The sequence below is a fragment of the Eubalaena glacialis genome, chromosome 13, assembly GCF_028564815.1.
Source record: "Eubalaena glacialis isolate mEubGla1 chromosome 13, mEubGla1.1.hap2.+ XY, whole genome shotgun sequence".
Classification (NCBI taxonomy): domain Eukaryota; kingdom Metazoa; phylum Chordata; class Mammalia; order Artiodactyla; family Balaenidae; genus Eubalaena; species Eubalaena glacialis.
In genome coordinates, this window is record NC_083728.1 from 74,132,540 (window position 1) to 74,154,024 (window position 21,485).

Sequence of the window (21,485 nt, forward strand, 5' to 3'; positions counted from 1 at the left end):
TCGGCCTGCGCACGCGCAGCCAAAGACCGCAGAGCAATGGAGCGAGGCCACCTAGCGGAGAGCCGAGCTATGGATGAGACCGCAGACCGCCCAGAGCGGAAGTGGAGGAGCAGCCGGAAGTAGCCAGGGTCTCAGGCGGAGAGACAGGTTGACGGACTTTGACAGGAGCCGGAGCTGCGCAGAGGAGTTGGTGGCCATGGAGTTGGGCGAGCTTCTCTACAACAAGTCCGAGTACATCGAGACGGTGCGCGTGTCCAGACATCTGCCCTCCCCTCTCCAAGCCAGCGTTCCCTGAGGCCGCCGTCTCCATCCTGTCCCTGCCCCACCCCAGGTCCCTTCAGCGTTTAGTCCGAGATTACACAGTGAGAGTTCATGTATGGTCTGGCTTTGTTATGTATTCCTTGCATGGCCAGTTTAGGCTTTTAAAAATGTATTCCTGATTTCCTCGTAGAGATAAAACGCCTTCCAGAAAGCAGGACACGTCTCATCCATCCTGATAATTACAGCTCTGGGCTTCAGGCCTTTAAAAAAAAATTGTTTTTAAAAACTAACGTGTCACAATTTATTACTACGTGCTAAAGACTGTTAGGTTCTTTTTCTTGTTGTTGTTAGGTTCTTTATAGTCAATACAAACTATATGCAGATGTGTGTAAATTGCTCGAAACCGGGTTAGTGCTCAGTCAGCATTACTCTTTATTTTTTCATTAAATTCTCACAACTCTATGATATTGGTAAAGTCATTATCCTGGTTTTAGGGCTGTAAAACCGAAGTATAGAAATGAGAATTTGTGTTTCTGCTGCCGCTAGGCTATAGACGTACCACATCCAATTTCTGGGTCTGTTCCTTGAATCCCTAAGTTCCTAATTCATCCTTGCTTTTTTGATATCCTGACTCGTTCCATTGCAGACGACACCCCATTGCAAGTCCTTTTCACTCCAGTATGAGCTTTCTTGGTGGAAACCTGTAGCCCAGAACCCACTCAGTCTGCTCACCTCGGTTTTCTGCTCTTTCCTTGCAGGCATCTGGGAACAAAGTTAGTCGCCAGTCGGTACTGTGTGGAAGTCAGAACATCGTTCTCAACGGCAAGGTAAGGGACGGAGCCAGCTCCGGGATGCATATTTCTGCTTTCTTTCCACTGATTATCACATCAGCAGGGCAGATGAAATGTTGTCTCCCATTTATTGCTATATATGCTAAAATTCTCTCTCTCTTTTTTAATTCTCCAAATTGGGTTTATTGAATACAAAAAAAGATGCAGTAAAAAAAGGCAACAGAAAGCCTTTTCCCTGTTATTCCAGGCACAAAATACAATGGCACCCAGCACTGAAATTATTAGACAGTATTGTAGTGTGTCCTGTATTACTGGACACAAAACATAAATAGACAAGACAGTATTTTAGTGTAGAAACTAAAGGGATACTGATATAATTATCTGTTTACTAATGAATGATCCATTATTAACTGAAACTTAATTTGAGAATTGGGAAAGATAACTAAAATCTGAAATGCATTTGAAAAATGGAATGTGAAAGGCTCAGAACCTTGTCGTCTGAATAAACTGAAATAGCACAGAGATGAGCATAAACCTGGGATAATGTTAGAACACTTCAGAACCAGAGAAAATATCAAGATATATTTGAGCTTGACAAACACTGAAGTCCATGGTTTCTTCCTGCCATTAGGAACACTCAATTTTCCTTGAAATATTAAATCTCTAACTTCTAGAGGTAAAATCTCACCGTAATCAAAAGATCACAGATATTTTCAGTAGAGACACAATTACTGTGTCTGTTACCCCATCATACCATGAGGTTTAATGGAAAAGAAACATAGTTTGGTAGTTAGATGTAATTAGTAATTATAGATACACTATTTCAGTACAAAATTAGAAAATTCAGTTAACTCCATCTGACTCGTTAGCAAATATGTGGAGTTTTATTTGAAATCCTTCAGCTAATTCCAAAACATTTTCTGTGATTTTGTAGGGAAGATTGGTGTGTGTGTGTGTGTGTGTGTATTTATGACAAAATTCGCCATTTTAAGCATGTTTAAGTATACAGTTCATTGACATTAATTATATTCACAGTGTTGTGCAATCACCACCACTATATCTATTTCTAAAACATTTTCATCACTCAGACGGAAACTCTGAACCCACTAAGGAATAACTCTCATCCCCTTTTCCTCCCAGACCCTGGTAACCTCAATCTACTTTCTGTCTCTATGAATGTGCCTATTCTAGATATGTCATTTAAGCGGAATCATGCAAGATTTGTCCCTTGGGCTGGCTTGTTGCACTTAGAATAATGTTTTCAAGGCTCATCCATGTTGTAGCACGTATCAGAATTTTATTCCTTTTCATGACTGAATAATATTCCGTTGTATATATGTACATTTTGTTTATCTATTCATCTGTTGATGGACACTTGGATTGTTTCTACCTTTCCACTATTGTGAGTAATGCTGCAATGAACATTGGCATACAAGGATATATTTGAGCTCTGTTTTCAGTTATTTATTACATACCTAGGGGTGGGGTGTCTGGGTCATATGGCAGTTCTATTTTTTAGCTTTGCAAAGAACTGCTAAATTGCACCATTTTACGTTCCCACTGCAATGCAAGAGAGTACCAATTTCTCCATATCCTCATGAACACTTGTTATTTTCTGGGTTATTTTTTTTTGGATGTGTATATGAAAAGTATTCAATATTTCATTGTGTGTTTTTTTCTTAATTAATTACTTTATTTTATTTTTGGCTGCGTTGGGTCTTTGTTGCTGCGCGCGGGCTTTCTCTAGTTGCGGTGAGCGGGGGCTACTCTTCGTTGCGGTGCACGGGCTTCTCATTGTGGTGGCCTCTCGTTGTGGAGCATGGGCTGTAGGTGCGTGGACTTCAGTAGTTGTGGCACGTGGGCTCAGTAGTTGTGGTCATGGGCTCTAGAGCGCAGGTTCAGTAGTTGTGGCGTACTGGCTTAGTTGCTCCGCGGCATGTGGGATCTTCCCGGACCAGGACTCAAACCTGTGTCCCCTGCATTGGCAGGCGGATTCTTAACCACTGTGCCACCAGGAAAGCCCCTCATTGTGTTTTTTTTTTTTTTTAATTAATGTTTTATTGGAGTGTCGTTGATTTACAATGTTGTGTTAGTTTCTGCCGTACAGCAAAGTGAATCAGCCATCCATATACATATATCCACTCTCTGCTAGACTCCATTCCCATATAGGTCATTACAGAGCACTGAATAGAGTTCCCTGTGCTATACAGTAGGTTCTTATTAGTTATCTTTTATATATGATAGTGTGATTTGCATTTCCCTAATGTCTAATGATGATGAACATCTTTTATCTTTTTGGCCATTTGCATATCTTTGGAGAAATATCTATTCAGTCCTTGGACCATTTTAAAATCTTGTTGTCTCTTTGTTGTTGAATTGTAGGAGTTCTTTATATTCTGGGTATTAAATCCTTATCAGATTTATGATTGCAAATATTTTCTACCATTCTGTAGATTGTCTTTTTACTTTCTTGATAATGTTCTTTGATGCACAAGAGTTTTTAATTTTGATGAAGTCCAATTTATCTATTTTTTCTTTTGTTGCTTAAGTTTTTGGTGTCGTATATCTAAGAATCCTTGCCAAACCCAAGATCATGAAGATGTACTCCTATGTTTTCTTCTAAGAGTTTTATGGTTTTAGCACTTGTATTTAAATGGTCGTTGATCCATTTTGAGTTAATTTTTGCATATGATGTGAGGTTGGGGTCCTAATTAATTAATTTTTGGGGGTGTGGAAATCTACTTGTCCCAGCACCATTTGTTGAAGAGATTGTTCTTTCCCCGTTGAATGGTCTTGTCATCCTTATAGAAAATCATCTGGCCACAGATGTATGGGTTACTTTCTGGACTCTCAGTTCTATTCCATAGTTGATATATCTGTCCTTATGCTAGTTCTACACTATTTTGGTTACCGTAGACTTGTAGTAAATTTTATAATCAGGAAATATGAGTCTTCCAACTTCTTCTTTTTCAAGATTGTTTTGGTTATTCGATGCCCTCTGTTTCTTTTTTGAAAGGTGTTTTATTTGGCAATATTTGGTGCACACAGAAGACTGATACACGATATATATGTTTTGAAGCATAAAAATTAAATCAACACCATGAACCCACCACCCAACTGAAGAACTGGAACATAATCAATGCATAATAATACAGTACAGCCTGAAGTTCCTCTCCCATTTCTTTCTTCTACCTCCTTCCAAGAGGATACCACTATTCTGAACTTTTTGTCTTATAAATTCTTTATTTTTCAAAAAAAAATTTTTACCACATACATGTGTATTTCTAAATAATATATATTGTTCAGCTTTACTTGGTTTTCTGTGACTTACTATTTTTACCCTCAGTTATTGTAATAATAACAATAGAAAACATATATTACATTTAGTAAGTAACATCGTTCTCAGCTTACTTTCTAAGATTCATTGTGGTTTATGCATTTTCACTGTTGTGTACAATTCGGTTTATCCCCTCTCTTATGGGTGGATAGTTATTTTGTTTCCAGCTTTTTGTTATTATGAACAATCCATTTTTGTTTCCAGCCCCTGTCCCTTTCAGAACTTTGACATTTCTGTTTTCCTGAGCCCTTCTATCGGATGTCACAGTGCCTGCAGGAAGAGATAGGGATCAGATGAGCAAAGAGGACTGGGTGTAAACCAGAATGGTGGAGCCTAGTGAATTGGAGAATACAGGACCTAGCTAAGCTCGAGCTGATTGTTGCCATGTGGGAATGCAGACCTATACTTCCAGAGCTTCTGATTTTCTCAAAAGAAACTGGAAATCTGGATTTTTAAAAATGTAAAATGTCCTACTATTCACATGATAGCATCTAATTTAAATGATAAAAATGGCTGCAGAGGCCAGAGAAAACCATTTCTAGGTGCAGCCCTCAGACCCCCAACTTGCCACCTCTGCCTTGTCCTTGTTGAGTTCAGTGAAGTCTGCTTTAATACTGTTTTTCTCCCTGAAAGGTCTTTTCAGGCACCTCCTTTCATTTTAACACCCTGTTGCCTCTATTTTTAATCTGACTTCTCTTCTTTAGCTCCATTCTTTATGAGATAGGAAACCAGGGTTCGAATACCGCTTGCTAAATTTCTTTGACCATCTGTGATATCGTTTCCTTCTTATGTTTTTTGTGTGTTTGCTTCCTCAGTGGGAATGTAATTTAGGCTGCCAGAGGAACTTATATGGATTTTCTTTATTTCTAGATTAAGATTGTTATCTTTACTTAAAACACAATAAAACAATCACAGCCATTACCAAATACTCAGAACTCTTGGTATTCTGTTTTCTTCCAAAAGAAAAATAAGTCATTTTCTCTGATTGTAGATGGAAACACAAGCTGAAAAACAATGATTGAAGTAAATTAAGGCTCTCAGATGAAAGAATTATGTACTAGAAATAGGCGTCTCTCTAAGCTTGAAGAGGATAGCTTTTAAAAACCAAGAGAGGAATTCCCTGGCAGTCCAGTAGTTAGGACTCGGCACTTTCACTGCCGGGGGCCTGGGTTCGATCCCTGGTCAGGGAGCTAAGATCCCGCAAGCTGCACGGCACAGCCAAAAACAAAACAAAACAAAAAAAAACCAAGAGGACCTGTAATACTTTACAATCAGTAGCAGATGTGAACATTTCTTTTTACCGATAGAGGTTTTATAGACTGAACATATGTGGGTCAGATTGGTAAACTCTTCCAGGTGTGAGCCCATTTCTTTTTTAGTATCTTCTCAGAGCCTCATGTTCTGGCTAGTGATTTATCTAAATTCACCTATATTTGAGGTGTTCCCATCTACTTCTCTAGCCTGACCTTCTGTCTTGGGCCCCAGACCTTTATTTACAACTGCCTGTTGGTCATCCCACAGATTCCACAAACTCAGCATTTCAAAATTGAATTTATCATCTAATCCCCAGAATTGCTCACCCTGTCCTAGATTCTTTTTCTCTTACCCAACATCTAAACAATGACCAAGTCGTATAAAGTCTCTTCTTTTTTTTCTTTTTAAATATTTTATAATGGAACATTTAAAAAATCATTTTTATTTAGGTATATTACATACAATAAAGTGTACCCATTTTAAATATGCAGTTTGAAAAGTTTTGGCTGATGTGGACATCTATGCAACTAGTACCACAGTCAAGATATAAAATATTTCCATCACCCTAGTTTCCTTGTGTCCCTCTGCAGTCAAGCCTTCTTCTAGCTTTGCCCAGGTAACCTGTGTAAAACTAATAGAGGTTAGTTTTGCATTTTCTCAAGTTTCCTGTAATTGGAATCATGTACTTTTTTTTTTTTTTTTTTGGGTCAGCTTCTTTCCCTCAGCATAATGTTTTTGAGATTTATCCATGTTGTTGGATATATTCATGGATTAGTAGTTCATTACTTTTTATAGATGAGCAGTATTATTATGGAACTTTTAGGACACATATAAGAGTAGAGAGAACATATAATGAGTCCCTATATACTTATTCACCAGCTTCTACAATTAGCAATATTCTGGCATTGCTTCATCTCTATACTCACCTGCCAAGTTCAAATCAATTTTGGAGTGGAATATTTTAAAGCAAATTGCAAGCATAATATTATTTCACCCATAAATATTTCAATGTATATCACTAATATTTAAAGGCTTTAAAAAATTTATAGAGGACCGTTATTATAATATATTTTTTAAAAAGCCAGTCATTCCCTAATATCATCTAATCTAATCCTCATTCCGTGTTCAGTCTTTCCATTATCTTTTTTTTTTTTGGCTGCGTTGTGTCTTCGTTGCTGTGCGTGGGCTTGCTCTAGTTGCGGCGAGTGGGGGCCACTCTTCATTGCGCTGCACGGGCTTCTCATCGCGGTGGCTTCTCTTGTTGTGGAGCACAGTCTCTAGGCGTGTGGGCTTCAGTGGTTGCAGCACGCAGGCTCAGTAGTTGCAGCACACGACCTGTAGAGCGCGTGGGCTTCAGTAGTTGCGGCGCGCAGGCCCTAGGGCACGCGGGCTTAAGTAGTTGCGGTGCGTGGGCTCAGTAGTTGTGGCACGCAGGCTCTAGAGCGCAGGCTCAGTAGTTGCGATGGCCGGGCTTAGTTGCTCCGCGGCATGTGGAATGTTCCCGGACCAGGGATTGAACCATGTCCTCTGCATTGGCAGGCGGATTCTTAACCACTGCGTCACAAGGGAAGTCCCTCCATTATCTTAAGATGTCTTTTTACAGTTGGCTTGTTCAAATCAGGATCCAAACAAGGTCAGATACACATTACTGTTTGGTTGATGTGTCTCTTAAGTCTCTTTGAATCTGTAACAGTTCTCTTTCCCTGCCTCGTTTTTCTCCGCATGCCATTTATATGTTGAGGAAACTGGCTCACTGTCCTGCAGTATTTTCATATTTCTGAATTTGGCTGATTCTGTTTACACAGTGTTGCTTAATGTGATCTCTGTCCCCCTCTCCTTCCTCTAAGCTGGTAGCTGGATCTAAAGGCTTGCTCAGATTCCTCTACCTCTGATTTATTTCTCTTTTCCTGATGCACAGCTTTTGCCTTAGGTAAGGCCCACCATCTTGTTTCACCTTGATCCATCTGAAGGGTCACTTCCCCTCCAGTCTTGCCTGCCTCCATTCAGGCTCCAGACTGCTTCCGGAGTAATATTTCTAAAATGAAGCTTCGCTTGTGTTAATCCTCTGCTTAGAATCTTTCATTGATTCCTTATACCCGCTAGGGAAAAACATCTGAACTTCTGTACTCAGCATAGGTAATTCCTCATGATCTGGTCCCTTGCTTACTTTCCCAGCCGCAACCCCAGCCACGTGCACTTTTTTTTTTTTAAACCTCATTTATTCAGCAGACATTTCAAGAATGTCTACTCTTTACCAAGTATGGGGCATTAGTTCCCCCCAGTTTCTGGGTTGTGTTATTCAGCCCCTCCTGGCAACCTCTGGGGAAGCCAGATATCACACCTTGCAGTGTAGCACATACTCTGGGTCCAGAAATTGGGAGAGGAAGCAGAACCTCAGTGGGTCCACCTCTGGAGCATGAAGTTGGAGATAGTAGTGTTAGGAGATTAGACAAAGGTGGGAACAGCCAGGACTCTCACTGAGCAAGCAGCCAAGGCTTGGGGGCAGGTGGAACCGAGTGCATCTGAGGAGATGTACAGACCAGGTCTGCCACAGGTATTCTCAATAAATGTTTGTCCATCCATTGAGTCCTATTCATGGGATAATAAGGGCAAAGCTTGTGATGTACTGGGAACATCTTGAACTGCAGTCAGTATTATGAGGGCAATTCTCTTAACCTTAAAAGTTATCCCTTTTGACAGAACAGTTGATTCAGTAGAGTATAGCATAACTCTCAAACTGTCTTGTTTCCTACTCTTTTTCATTATGTTTTAGGCTATGTTGCTAGTTTTTTAAAATATGCTTTGTTTTATAGACCATTGTGATGAATGACTGTATTATTCGAGGGGATCTGGCAAATGTACGAGTTGGACGTCATTGTGTCGTGAAAAGTCGGAGTGTCATAAGGCCACCATTCAAGAAATTCAGCAAAGGGTATGTAATTTAATGACCTGTTTCAGTCTTGGGCAAGATGCTGCTACTGGTGGTACTATCCATGTGTTGAGTTGTGGGGGAAGGAGCAGGTCTACGCTATTGTTTGGGACACTAAGTAAGAATTCACCATAATGAACACAACTCTGGTGTTGGTTGTCTTAGTCTAGTTGGTGGTTAGTTGCCAGAAACAATCCACTTAAGCTGGCAAAAGCAAAGGGGGTTCTGATTAAACAGCCACAGGCATATTTGATGGAATTTAAGGGTAGAAAAAGGGGTCAGGCTTCACAAGGGACTAGAACCTGGAACTGGACAGCTAGCCAGAATCAAGACCACTCTTCTGTCTGGCTACCGCTCTGTTACCAAGGTTATACTGTTTCTTAACTGTCCTCCTCTGTGCACTTCTGCTTCCCTCTTTTTTCTTTCAGCTATATCTTCCGGCTTTTCTCATGGAGTCAACCCTGCTGCCTCAGCCCTTTTTTTACATCACTTCTCCATTTAGGCTTCCAATGGATACCAACCAGAGATTTTAGGTCCTATTAACAAAGTGTTGGGAGAGGGAATCTAATTAGCTCAGTTTGAGTTAAGTGCCACCCCAGTCTAAACAGCTTTGACCCAGAGAGCAGGGTCAAGTCAGGCCCACTGATCTCTCAGTGGGAATAAGGATTGTCTAAGAAAGGGCATGGACAGGGCAGGAAAACCGACCGCTATGCTTGATATGATGGTATTCTCTTTGCCTCTCTCTCCCTTTGCCCTCCTGGTTCCTACCTATGGCACCATCTGCTTTTCATCCAAGAATTCAACAAGCATTGATTGAGTGCTTTCCTTATGCCAGTCACTAGGTTATAAGCTGGGCATATAAAGATGGATCATATAGGGTCTCAAAACCTAGTGTTAGAAGTAAAACAAACTAATGAATGTAACAAAAAAGAAACAGACTCACAGATATACCGAACTAGTGGTTACCAGTGGGAAGGAGGAGGGGCAAGACAGGGGTAGGGGATTAAGAGGTACAAACTACTACATATAAAATAAATAAACTACAAGGATATGTTTTACAGCACAGGGAATAATAGCTAATATTTTATAATAACTATAAGTGGAGTATAACCTTTAAAAATTGTGAATCACTGTGTTGTACACCTGAAACATATATATTGAAAATCAACTATACCTCAATTAAAAAAACAACAACAACCTAGTGATAGAAATAATTACATAAACAGATAGCTACTATAGAATGTGATGCTATAACATGATAGCCACTATAGAATGGGATACTCCTGTCACTGGGGCATGAACATGGTTAGGAAGGAACAGAGAAGAGGGCAGCTAACTCAGACTGTCATACCTGGGTGTATATCATGCAGGAATTGTCCTGCATTTCCCATAGTGATGTTGCGCTCCAGGCTTTCATTATGTACAGGAATTGGAGCAGGGAGTCATTGTAAATCATATGAAATTTAAATGAAAGCATTTGCTCATTAGCTCAGAAGGCTATTTTTTTTTTTTTTTTTGGCCGTGCTGCGTGGCATGTGGGATCTTAATTCCCTGACCAGGGATCGAACCTGGGCCCCCTTCAGTAGAAGCGCAGAGTCTTAACCACTGGACCACCAGGGAAGTCCCTCAGAAGACTGTTGAGGGGAGGAGACTTCCCTGGTGGTTCAGTGGGTTAAGATTCTGTGCTCCCAATGAAGGGGGCCTGGGTTCGATCCCTGGTCAGGGGACTAGATCCTGCATGCATGCTGCAACTAAGAAGTCCACATGCCACAACTAAAGATCCCATGTGCCGCAACTAAGACCCGGCGCAGCCAAAAAATTAATAAATATTTTTTAAAATTTAGGAAAAAAAAGGACTATTGAGTGGAAATCAGAAAACCCTGTGACGCCCTTTCATGGTTTCATACAGTGACTGATGCTCTGCTAGAGTTGTTGACTCCACCTCCTGATAAAAGCATTATTGGGCTGGATATGGTCCAGGAAGAGGACTGAGAATGAATAAGAAGCTTATTGGTGAATGGAGGGAAGTGTAAATTAGAATAGTCCACATGAGAAATATAGAAATATGAAAGCGTAAATAGCAACACATGAATAGAAGGTGAATGTCGATTTCCTCCCCTGTATATCTCAATACCAGGACCAGATAATAGTATAAAGTTTGGAGTTTTTAATTTAAAATTAAGGAGTTGACAGTACTGTTGTAGACTATGATAAGATCAAGGAATCCATTGCCACACAAGGGGTCCAGACCAAAAATGCAAATGAATTAAGGAAGATTTAAATAAAGTATAGGTCTGTGGAGGACAGGTATCATCTCTGACAAAATATTCCTGACAAAATAGAACACAGGACTGGAAAGAGCCAGTGAGCATCCAGCTGCTTTATATTAGTTCTAGTCCAAATATTTTACATCCCAAGGCACCGAAATTTCTTGTAAATATGATCACAGACCACTGTCAATGACATTTGAGGAGTCCTGGAGAATGGGAATGATGTCACAAGTCTGGAGAAAGCCGACTGACTCCTTAAGTCCTGGCTTAAATGTCACTTTCATTTAAGCTTTTACTTAACCTCCAGTCTGAGTAAATTCTCTTTGTTATATGCTCTCATAATGTGTTATTTTTCCTCTGTAGCACTTATCACAGTTGTAACTAATTACTTATTTAATCATTTATTTAATCTCTCTTTTCTTCTCTTGTTTGTAATCTCCATGGGCATGATTGCATCCCTTTTGCTCACCATTGTATTCCCCAGTTCCTAGCATAGAGTCTGGCATATAGTAGACTCTCAATAAAGCCAGTCAATATATAAATTTTTAGCATGTTGGGAATTATATCCCATGAACCTCACATCAGTCCCCTGAAGGATTATAGAGCAGATTAATGAAAATGTGATCTGTGGGCATTTTCAAAGGAGGCAGTAATGAGCAAAACATTCATTCGTTTTTATTTGGTGCCAGATTTTTCAGCTTTGAAGGTTTTGCTCTTACTGTTTTGCTATTTCCTTTCACATTTCCTTGGTCTAATATTTCTGATTTCGATTTAGTAGCCACGTGCATCTTCTTCAACATTATAGAATTCCTTAAGCCTGAGGATTCTTTCCTTGCTAGGAACAGTCTTATTAAGACAAGACGATGGAGTTGAGATTACGATCTTTAGTTCTATAAACCTTGACCAAAAGTACATCACTTTGACCTTTCTTTGTTCATCTTCTTTTTCTTCTATAGCGTTGCATTTTTTCCTTTACATATTGGGGACCATGTCTTTATTGAGGAAGATTGTGTGGTCAACGCAGCTCAGATTGGCTCTTATGTTCACGTTGGCAAGAACTGTGTGATTGTGAGTATGGTGACTTGGCTGGCTGAGCAGCCTCACTCCCTCTCTAGCTCGCGTCCCTCACATCAGTGGGCTTCTGCTTCTGTCATCAAGCAGGGTAGAAGTCCTTTCTGGTCTACTGGTCTATCAGAATTATTACTGAATTTGGAGTTTTTCCTAGGCATTAATAATCATGGCTAACCTTTATGGAACCTCTTCCATATGACGTTAAACTCTTACCTTTGATTATTTCATTTAATCCTCACAACCATCCAAGGGTACTAGGTACTGTTATTATCCCTGTTTTCAGGTGAGGAGACTGAAGACCTTTGATATTAGGGGATTTGACAAGGCTAGTAAATGGTGGTGCTGGGATTTGAACCCTAGTGGTATGAATAGCTATGCCGCCATGTGGCCTACCTGTTGCTTCACCTCAAGAATCTTACAGTCTGGTGGGGGTGAGGGGATCTTGAAGGGTGCATCAAAATTGGCTCCTAGACAAGAGGAGAATGAGTGTTTCAGGGAAGAGATTGGCATGTGTAAGGGTCAGAGTCACCAACGGGCATGACGTTTAGGGAGCTGCATGAAGTTCAGGGTGCTGGGTGTGCCAGGTGCGAGGCGGCCCCTCCCTCAGCAGAACCTGTAGGACCCTGGTCCACAGGTGCCTCGATATCAGTTTGTTTAACCCAACCAAGGCTTTCCAAGGCTGAATTTCTTGGTATTTCATAGATGAAGAGGTTGATTTCAGTTAGGATTTCTGAGACCATCCTGAGTAAGAATGTTAATGATCAGAGCCAAACTGCCTAAATTTTCAGGGAAAATGTTTCCTACATTTTATGTTTGTCCCTCAGATTCTGGGAAAAGCCAAGACCCCTTTCATGCATTTAAATGGCCACTTCCCTTAATTTAGAGCCAGTTCTCTGCTCTGGGTAAGACTAGGACCCTAGAGTATCAGAAAACCTGCAGAAGCCATGCAGTCACATTCCAGGAGCCATGAGGGCACAGCAAAGGTGGACAGTGCAATGGAGACCCCCACTGCTGAGAAAAACCTTCCAGTCTGACTTGTTACTCAGAATTAAGGGGAGTAGTTGTTTTGCCAAATACTCTTCTCCAGGGGAGTTCCTTAGTGTGTATTAGAGACAGAACATCTGTGGTTCGGGCTGACGTTGAGAAAAGGGAGAAGAAATCCATCCTCTCCCCTCACTCTGACTGTTTGACCAAAGCTGGCTTTCCAAGCCACAGCTGGGTTTTTCTGATATTTTCCTCGGCAATGGGAAGACATCACCATAGTAGCCTAGTCCTTTAGCCCCAGAGCCAAATGTCTGAACGGTTAAAATCCAAATGCTGTTCCCACAGCTTAGGGAATTCTAGTCCTATTGTTAGGTGCTCTGCTTTTTGTATCACTTTTCAATACGTCAATTCATGGTATTGTCATTGTTCAGTATTGACAGTACTTATTTGCTGAGCCTTTAAAAATTCCCAAGTAATCTCAGGAGAAAGATCCTTTGAGAATCTCAGAGCTAGCAGGAACTCATTTAGAGTCCAACTGTCCTCATGACACACGGATCCTTCCTGTAGCATCCCATGTGGTAGTCTAACTTATGCTTGGATATGTGAAGGTGTGGGTGTTAATCAGAATTGCCCAAATGTCTGCAGGAAAAGCCTAACAGGCAATATTAATAGGCACTGTTACCATGCCATGAGTTTTACTTTTGTTTCTAGTCTTGACAGCATCCCTACGGGCTTGGTTTTATATCCTGTTTCACAGGATTTAAGTAACTTGCTAAATAACTTGCATAAGGAGATATGGGTAGCTGTAATACTAGCAACATGTAGTTCTTAACTCCTTCTTGGAAAGTTCTCCAGGAAAGAATAAAGAAGTAGTTTCAGCTTTTTATCTCCTCAGCTATTGCCAAGCCATTCATGCCTAAGAAGTACCTGCATTTTTTATTCTGCTGCCATGTAATTGATCAGTTTACCCAGAATTCTCTGAAACCCAATTGAGCACATTTCTCTGAGTGGGCAGAATGGCCACTCTAGAAAGCAGGTGCCCTCAGACTGTGTGGTGGCTGGTAGTATACCGTGAGAAGGTTCATTTCCACTGTCCCTCTCTTCCAGGGCCCTGTGTCTGCAGGTCCCTATCTGTGAATGTGTCCTGCCATATGCAGCACATTGTCTCCTTTTACTCAGTGCCCCATGTGCTTAGTCTGAGTTATTAGGAGCTTAGGCGTCATAGGACATCTTTGAGTTAATTTGGGAGTCACCAGGGGAGCTGGCCATCTGCCCGATTTTTGATGTTGCCAATAATAGGTAATTCATGGAAGAAAACTTTCCAAGGAGAAATGAAGAGCTGCGGTCATAACTTGCTTCTGACCTAAGGATGTTGCCCAACTTGGCTGTTATCCACCCAACTGGAGACAACTTAGTTAGCCACTGAAGAAATTCAGACCTTAGAGATAAAAGCTTTTTAAAAAATTCATTTGGCAATCTACCCAGGAGTTTCTGGACATACATAAGAGTTAGGTATTTAATACTGGGGGAAAATTTGAACACAACCAAATCAAAATATCTTTCATATTCTTTGGTAAAATCTAAGATCTAGATGGGTTAGCATTATCCTGGTATTTGTTAGGTGTTCCGCATCCTCAGCCACCTGGGGATGTTTTATCAGATCATCTGACCAGAACACAAGTAAACTTACAGACCCGGATGATGTAAATGCAATCTTTCATTTACTCAGCAAGTTGTCTGAGACATAACTTTAACCGTATACAGAAGCCTCTCCTTTCCCTTAAGCCATGAAAGAGATGAAGCTCCCAGACCTTATTTCTTGCCCCCAAAATGCCGTGGGTGATGGCAGAATTGAAAAGCGACGACAGTGGATAAAGTCAAGCGTAATGTCCAGCCTAAACCTTCTAATAACTACCACTTACCCATGGGAGAACAAATGAACTAATAACTTCATATCCAGAAGAATTTGCCCAGACTTGTCCAGTTGGAATTGGCAAAAGAACAAACAGACCTTAAATTGGTAGGTGCAAAACGAATGTACTGGCTAATATGAACCAAGGGTACAGAAGTAGATCCTAATTTCATACATAAGTGGCTCCAGGGGTTCAGTTGATGTCATGAGAATTAATCCCCTTCCCTTTTTTGTTTTCCTCTGGGAGGCTCTCAGGCAGGTCCTTTCCTCATGGAAACCAGTGGCTGGTCCAGGATTCTGTCCTGTCCTCTAGAATCCCCATTGGAAAGAGCTTCTTTTCCCAGTAGTCCCAGCAGAAGCCCTGATGTTGAGATTCATCATCGGCTCATACGCCGATTCCCTAAACCAGTGGCTGTGGCCAGGCTTGGGGTTCATAGTTTGGGATGGGAGGTGAAGCACATGGACTGAGATGGGGATGGGGCGGTATCCAAGGAAAATATATGTTCTGTTACCAGAAGAAAGGGAAATGGATGTTGGACAAGCAAAACAACAGATATCCACTAAATTATAAAAAAAAGGAAGAAAGAAAAGTAAACAGAATTCTTGAAGATTGAATTTCATGTAGTATGAAATGCCTAAGATAACTTGAACTGTCCCTAGTGTATGACCCCCACCTCAAATTTACACACACACATACACACTCACATTTTTACCTCCTGCTTGTCATGTACCACCTGCAGGAGGGAATCGTAGCCAAGCCTCTCGTCACTGTCCATGACTATTGTATGATATCATGAATGGAGAAAATATAAATACATTCCACACAGCAGACAAGACAACTTTTACTCCCATTTCCTGGTCTATTTCCTATTAACAAGATTTTAATTTCAGGGGCGCCGGTGTGTGTTGAAAGACTGTTGCAAAATTCTCGACAACACAGTATTACCCCCAGAAACTGTGGTCCCACCATTCACCGTCTTCTCAGGCTGCCCAGGTAACCTTGGGTGTTGATTATTAAAACTCAAGTTTATTTTCTTTCACAAAAGTAATGCATGCGATTTCTATCTCTAGCAGTATGTTGATCTAGCTAACTTAAACATTCTCCTGGTACAGAGTACTCAGAAATACTATCTAAAATATAACTAGTGTCCTTTTACATGCATAATTGGATTCACAAGGAAATTATTAAGGATCAGAAGCAAAGAGGAAACTAAATCCACACTTTTAAGCCTGCTTCAGTTGATGCCGTCTTCATAGTAGTGTGGTTTAGGATTTGATGCTCATGTGGGGATGAGAGATAAAGCCTCGGATCCACACATGGCAGAGAGATCCTCTCGAAGGGTTATCCCTCAGTAAAAAATTGATGTAGGACAAACCTGTCACCAGCACAGGAAAAGTATGAGGAAGCATGTCTCTCTTGGCCTGGGCTCTGGGTGGAAAAAGAAAAAGTGTGTCCAAAGAATTCTATGGCCTTACCTTCACATTGGTTGGGGTTTGAACTTGTACTTCCTGCCCTGCCCAGGAATGCCCTAACTGAAAAGTTACCATAAAACATGCTCTAAGACCAGTGAGAGCTCTAGGACACCTGAGAGAAGCAAATACATTATCTCTTGACCTTTGCCCATAGGCAAAGCCCTCATGAGCTCAGAGTTCCAAATTACAAGCATGTGAGGAGACAAAAGCAATCCATGCTCATCCTAGAGAGCTTGGAAAACACCGAAAAGCAAGAAGAAGAAAACCTCACATTCCCCAACCCCCACCTCAAGACAGTCTCTTTTCTTCTACATGTTGTTTTACGCAGTGGAAATCACATAGCGCATGCAAAGGCACATCATAGATTCACAGATGGAAGATGATACGAAGAGAGAGATTTGACAATAGATGACATCTAACCACTGGGTGGTTTATTTGTTATTCCAATTTTTAAAAATCTCATTACTCAGATCACTGAACACAAATTTCAAAGATGTACAAAGTCATCCACTAGGATTCTTTGGGGAGGAAGTGGGCCATTCTGCTCTTTCATGCACCTCTGTTTGCAGAGGAGGAAGAGACTTTTATTTAGTAATTCTCCCCATAATGAGTTCCCACTGTGAGAAAGTTTAATAGTTCTTAGCAAGTGCTAGATCAGCACGGTCTTGGCGATTGTTTTAGGAGTTGTGAGACAAGCATCTGTGCTGAGATGAGAAGTGTATTGCTGGGCTTCCCTGGTGGCGCAGTGGTTGAGAGTCTGCCTGCCAATGCGGGGGATACGGGTTCGAGCCCTGGTCTGGGAGGATCCTACATGCCGCGGAGCAGCTGGGCCTGTGAGCCACAGCTGCTGAGCCTGCGCGTCTGGAGCCTGTGCTCCGCAACGAGAGAGGCCGCGATGGTGAGAGGCCCGCGCACCGCGATGAAGAGTGGCTCCCGCTTGCCGCAACTAGAGAAAGCCCTCGCACAGAAACGAAGACCCAACACAGCCATAAATAAATAAAATTAAAAAAAAAAAAAGAAGTGTATTGCTGACGAAATATCTTAGTCTCTTTTAACTTATTCAAGGCCCTTAGAACCAACTTATGGTCTTTGAGCACTGATGGCGGATGGCAGGGAAGCACTGCTAGGTATTTGAAATCCAGATAAACACTGTGTGTGGAGGTTCTGCCTGGGACCTTAGAGATCATTGTATAGGCGAGGAAACTGAGGCCTAGAGAGGTTGAGTTGTACGACGTATTGGAGCTAGTTGGGGGGAAAGCTTTGACAAGCACTAAAGACTGCTTATTTATTTATTTATTTATTAAAAAAAAATTTTTTTTTTTTGGCCCCTCGGCTTTTGGGATCTCAGTTCCCCAGCCAGGGATTGAACCCGGGCCATGGCAGTGAAAGCACTGAATCCTAACCACTAGACCACCAGGGAACTCCCAGAACTCCTTATTTAGAGTCCAGTACTTTTTGCACTGATAGGGTACTTCCCATGTTTATTTTATGTGATTTCACAAACAAATGCTAACCATCTAGATACTGCTGTTGGCTATCTCCCCCTTTAATGAGGAGGCATAGGGTTGCAGGAAAACTAGCATATTTTTGGAAGGCTCCACAGCATGAAACTGAGTCAAAATGAAAGGCAAACCGTACAGAAAGGATCTGGGTTAGGGACCAAAAACTCAGATGTCCACAGGAGCCCGGCAGATCATGTAAATGATTGAAGCAATAGCCTATCATAGCTGTTTAAGAATACAGGCATGATATGAGAACTTCTGGTGTTTCATGAGGAGCTCAAAATCTAAATTTTTGTATGGTATTTCTGAATTTTTAATTGTTGAGTACTAATTTTTTTTTTAGGAGATTAAATACTGTACAGACTAAACATATATTTGGAAATCTAACATGGGCTGCTAGTTTGTAAAAGGTGCCTGTGAGAATTGCGTATCTTTTAAGACCATTTTTTCTATCCTAGTTTCTCTTTGTATATATACAAGAGCATATGTGTGTGTTTTTATATGTGTATGAGTGTATAGGTATGTGTGTTTATATATATATTTGTGTATATAATATGAAACTGTTTTTACATGTATAAACAGAATCATACTCTGTTCTGTTAGGAAACTTGCTTCCTTAACAGTATATTTAGGGCATCTTTTCTTGTCAGTATGGTAAGATTCACCTCATGCCTTTTAATGGTTTCATGGTTTTCATTGCATAAATGTCCCACAGTTTAACTAATCATTCTCTGGCATAATGGATCAAAAGAAGTTGCACCTGGTTTTTCATGATTAGAAACTTTGCTCCATTGATGCTTTTGTATATATATTGTTCAATTGGGCAAGATTATCTGTAGAATAAATTCTTAAAAGTTGGATTATCAGGTCACAGGGTATGAACTTCTAAAAGTTTTGCTAGATATTCCTAAATTGCTCTTCAAACGGTTGTATGAGTTTACACGTCCACCCAGAGTGTGTGAGAATGCCTCTTTCCTAGAAATTCTTAAATAGGATTCCCCCATCTTTTGTCTTTATATAGGGTGTTTCTGTTCTGCTTCCATCTGTGATTTGAATATATCTAGCATGTTCGGGCCTTGGATTCAGTTTCATTGTATGAATAGCAGGGCAGTTTCTTCCCTCAAGAGCTCTCACCTTGGCTTGCCCAGCAGGCGTCACCCCAGAATCCAGGGGATGGACGAATCCTTGCCTGGAACAACGTCTGATGTAGTCAGATTTGCCTTAACTCTTCAGGTTATGCCATGATGTACTAACCTCTTTTACCTGGAATATATTTCTCTCTTTTTTTTAATTAATTTATTTTTTTTTACTTTTTTATTTTTGGCTGCATTGGGTCTTTGTGGCTGTGTGCGGGCTTTCTCTAGCTGTGGCGAGTGGTGGCCACTCTTCATTGCGGTGCGCAGTCTTCTCATTGTGGTGGCTTCTCTTGTGGAGCACAGGCTCTAGGCATGTGGGTTTCAGCAGTTGTGGCTCATGGGTTCAGTAGTTGTGGCTCGCGGGCTCTAGAGCACAGGCTCAGCAGTTGTGGCGCACGGGCTTAGTTGCTCCATGGCATGTGGGATCTTCCCAGACCAGGGCTTGAACCCGTGTCCCTGCATTGGCAGGCGGATTCTTAACCACTGTGCCACCAGGGAAGTCCCTGGGGTGTATTTCTGCATTTGGGGAAAGTATTATTTGTTTCTCTCACACACACAAATTCACATCATCTTGAAGATATGGTCAGTGGAAATATTCTGTTAGCACCAAAGATGGAAAACCTAGTATTTAGACATTCATTGACTAAAGAAAGGAGACTTCTAGAGGTTTCAACACAAGTCAGAGCTGCATGTGGGCCTCCTCCGGCTCCTCGTGGTTGACCAGGTCTTTCTTTCCTCAGGACTCTTCTCAGGGGAGCTCCCAGAATGTACCCAGGAGCTGATGATTGACGTCACCAAGAGCTACTACCAGAAGTTTTTGCCCTTGACACAGGTCTAATGTCTCTGCCTTGTGTCCCGAATTCGCTTGAGCTCTAAGGTGAACTTGGGGACAAAGTGAGCCAGTCAGCATCTACAAAGAGCTCTTGTGTCTTTGACACCTCCCACCCTCTTTCTTTCTTTGTCTTTTTGGTTTTTTTTTTTGGTTTAATTCTTTAGAGTTTCTCAATCCTCCCAGGCTCTAAGCTCTTAAGACTTTAATAACAGAACGTCTGGAGGAGTTGTCTCCAAATGCTGTGCTTAAACCGTATCTATTAACAGTCACTCTGTACCATTATGTGTGGAACACGGACTCATCTGTTTCCAGCACTTCCACCCCTTGGTCCTGTGGGTGGCTGGATGGAGCAGGGCATTCTGTCCCAGTGGGGAGGTTGTGATGCTCTTGTGCTGCCCATGGCCATGAGCTACCACAGTGAGCTCTGCTCACAAGGATCACTCTCAGCTTCCCTGCTGCTCACACATTTGACCAGTTGCCACAGCTGCTCATAATCTGGAAAAAAAAGTGTTTTGCGACTTCTGAGAGCCCAGATTCCTGTTGGCTACTAAAACTTGAAGGGAGGGTGGTTAGTATTTCTCTTCTTTCCAGAGTGACCTGAACTGTCATTTTAATTCAGGGTGACTAATAAAAGACTTTCTAGCATCTATTCTAGGGCCTTGGCTTTCACTAAAAGGGGGGCCCTTAGCATCCAGATTTTATTTTTGCAAGGTCCCAGGTTTGAGTCTCCCACGTGGGTGGACTAGTCTGGCAGCCACTCCTTGCCTCATGGTGTTTGGGGACAGCAGTATATGCCTCATTTCACTGGAGATGTAGCATTTGTGACACTTGCTCCCTGACCTAAAACCATTCAACCCACCCTTTCTTTGCCATAAACCTCACAGTTCAGACCAAAATATCTGTACTTGGGCCCAATCTCATATGTACATGAGGGCCTCTTAAAATCATTCTGGGGGCACAGAGCCCCAAGGAGTAAACGAAGTTGCCAGGGCCGTTCTTATCTTCTGGGTAATAGCACAACCCTTCCTGTTCTGCTCTGGCCTCTTGGTTTAGTAGGAAGATACAGGAGTGAAGGCCTGAGAAGGCTGGCCTTGCTTGAAGCTCTGATGCTGCTGTGAATGGGGTAGGACAGTTTAGCCTTGAAGGTTAGGATCTAGCAGCAGCTGTCTTGACTTAATATCTGGTTATGGGGTTTGCAAAAAGAGCTGTATGTAGTCATCTCTGCTAGTTCAATGTAAAACTGCTTTCTGGTTTGTCACTTTTTATGTTTGTACCTTAAAAGATTGACACGTGAAGCAAGTCATTTGAAGGTGATCCCTGTCCACCTCCAGCGATGGCAGCCTCTCTTGGGCACTTCACTGTGTGCCTGGTGCCCTTCTGCAGGCTTTATGTTCACCTGCCTACCTAGGGCTCACACCAGCCCTGTAAGCTGGACGTTATCCCCACTTTACTGATGAGGAAAAAATTCAAAGATATGAGATAACTTGTTCCAGTCTTCGTGGTGAAGAAGTGGCTGACCCAGCAGTCACATGCACGTGTGCCTGTCTGCCTGGCTCTGCAGCCCACGCTCTTCAGGTCTGCCCTGGTACGCGGGGACAGTCTGCTGTGTCCTGTCTGATACCAGCAGTCTGTGATGGTTGCAGCTTTTTGGGGAGCCATATCCCCCAGCTCCCTTCCCCTTTTGTGCCACCAAAAAGGTGGATCTTGTAGTTGGCAGAGCTTAGATGTGCCCT

The 21,485-nt window shown here is 41.7% G+C and overlaps 1 protein-coding gene and 1 non-coding gene across 3 annotated transcripts; one reads left to right on the forward strand and one right to left on the reverse strand.

The window, feature by feature from the left end:
- Nucleotides 1-106: 106 nt before the first annotated feature.
- On the forward strand, nucleotides 107-20,401 carry DCTN5 (dynactin subunit 5). Of its 2 annotated transcripts, none has more exons than XM_061207934.1 (6): nucleotides 107-244; nucleotides 1,020-1,088; nucleotides 8,457-8,575; nucleotides 11,799-11,910; nucleotides 15,701-15,803; nucleotides 19,661-20,401. In XM_061207934.1, exons 1-6 carry the CDS (start codon nucleotides 197-199, stop codon nucleotides 19,756-19,758), a joined length of 549 nt encoding a protein of 182 aa, XP_061063917.1. In that variant the 5' UTR covers nucleotides 107-196; the 3' UTR covers nucleotides 19,759-20,401. The 2 variants fall into 2 exon arrangements, with proteins under 2 accessions (XP_061063917.1, XP_061063918.1); XM_061207935.1 differs by lacking the exon at nucleotides 19,661-20,401 and adding an exon at nucleotides 16,964-17,259.
- Nucleotides 10,120-10,192, reverse strand: TRNAR-UCU (transfer RNA arginine (anticodon UCU)). Its single transcript has one exon. It is a non-coding gene; the product is annotated as a tRNA-Arg (tRNA).
- Nucleotides 20,402-21,485: the final 1,084 nt, after the last annotated feature.

Coding starts and splice junctions, on each gene's coding strand:
- DCTN5 (XM_061207934.1), top strand. CDS start 197: ATGGAGTTGGGCGAGCTTCTCTACAACAAGTCCGAGTACATCGAGACG. Junction 245..1,019: donor AGTCCGAGTACATCGAGACG/GTGCGCGTGTCC, acceptor CTTTCCTTGCAG/GCATCTGGGAACAAAGTTAG. Junction 15,804..19,660: donor CGTCTTCTCAGGCTGCCCAG/GTAACCTTGGGT, acceptor TTCTTTCCTCAG/GACTCTTCTCAGGGGAGCTC.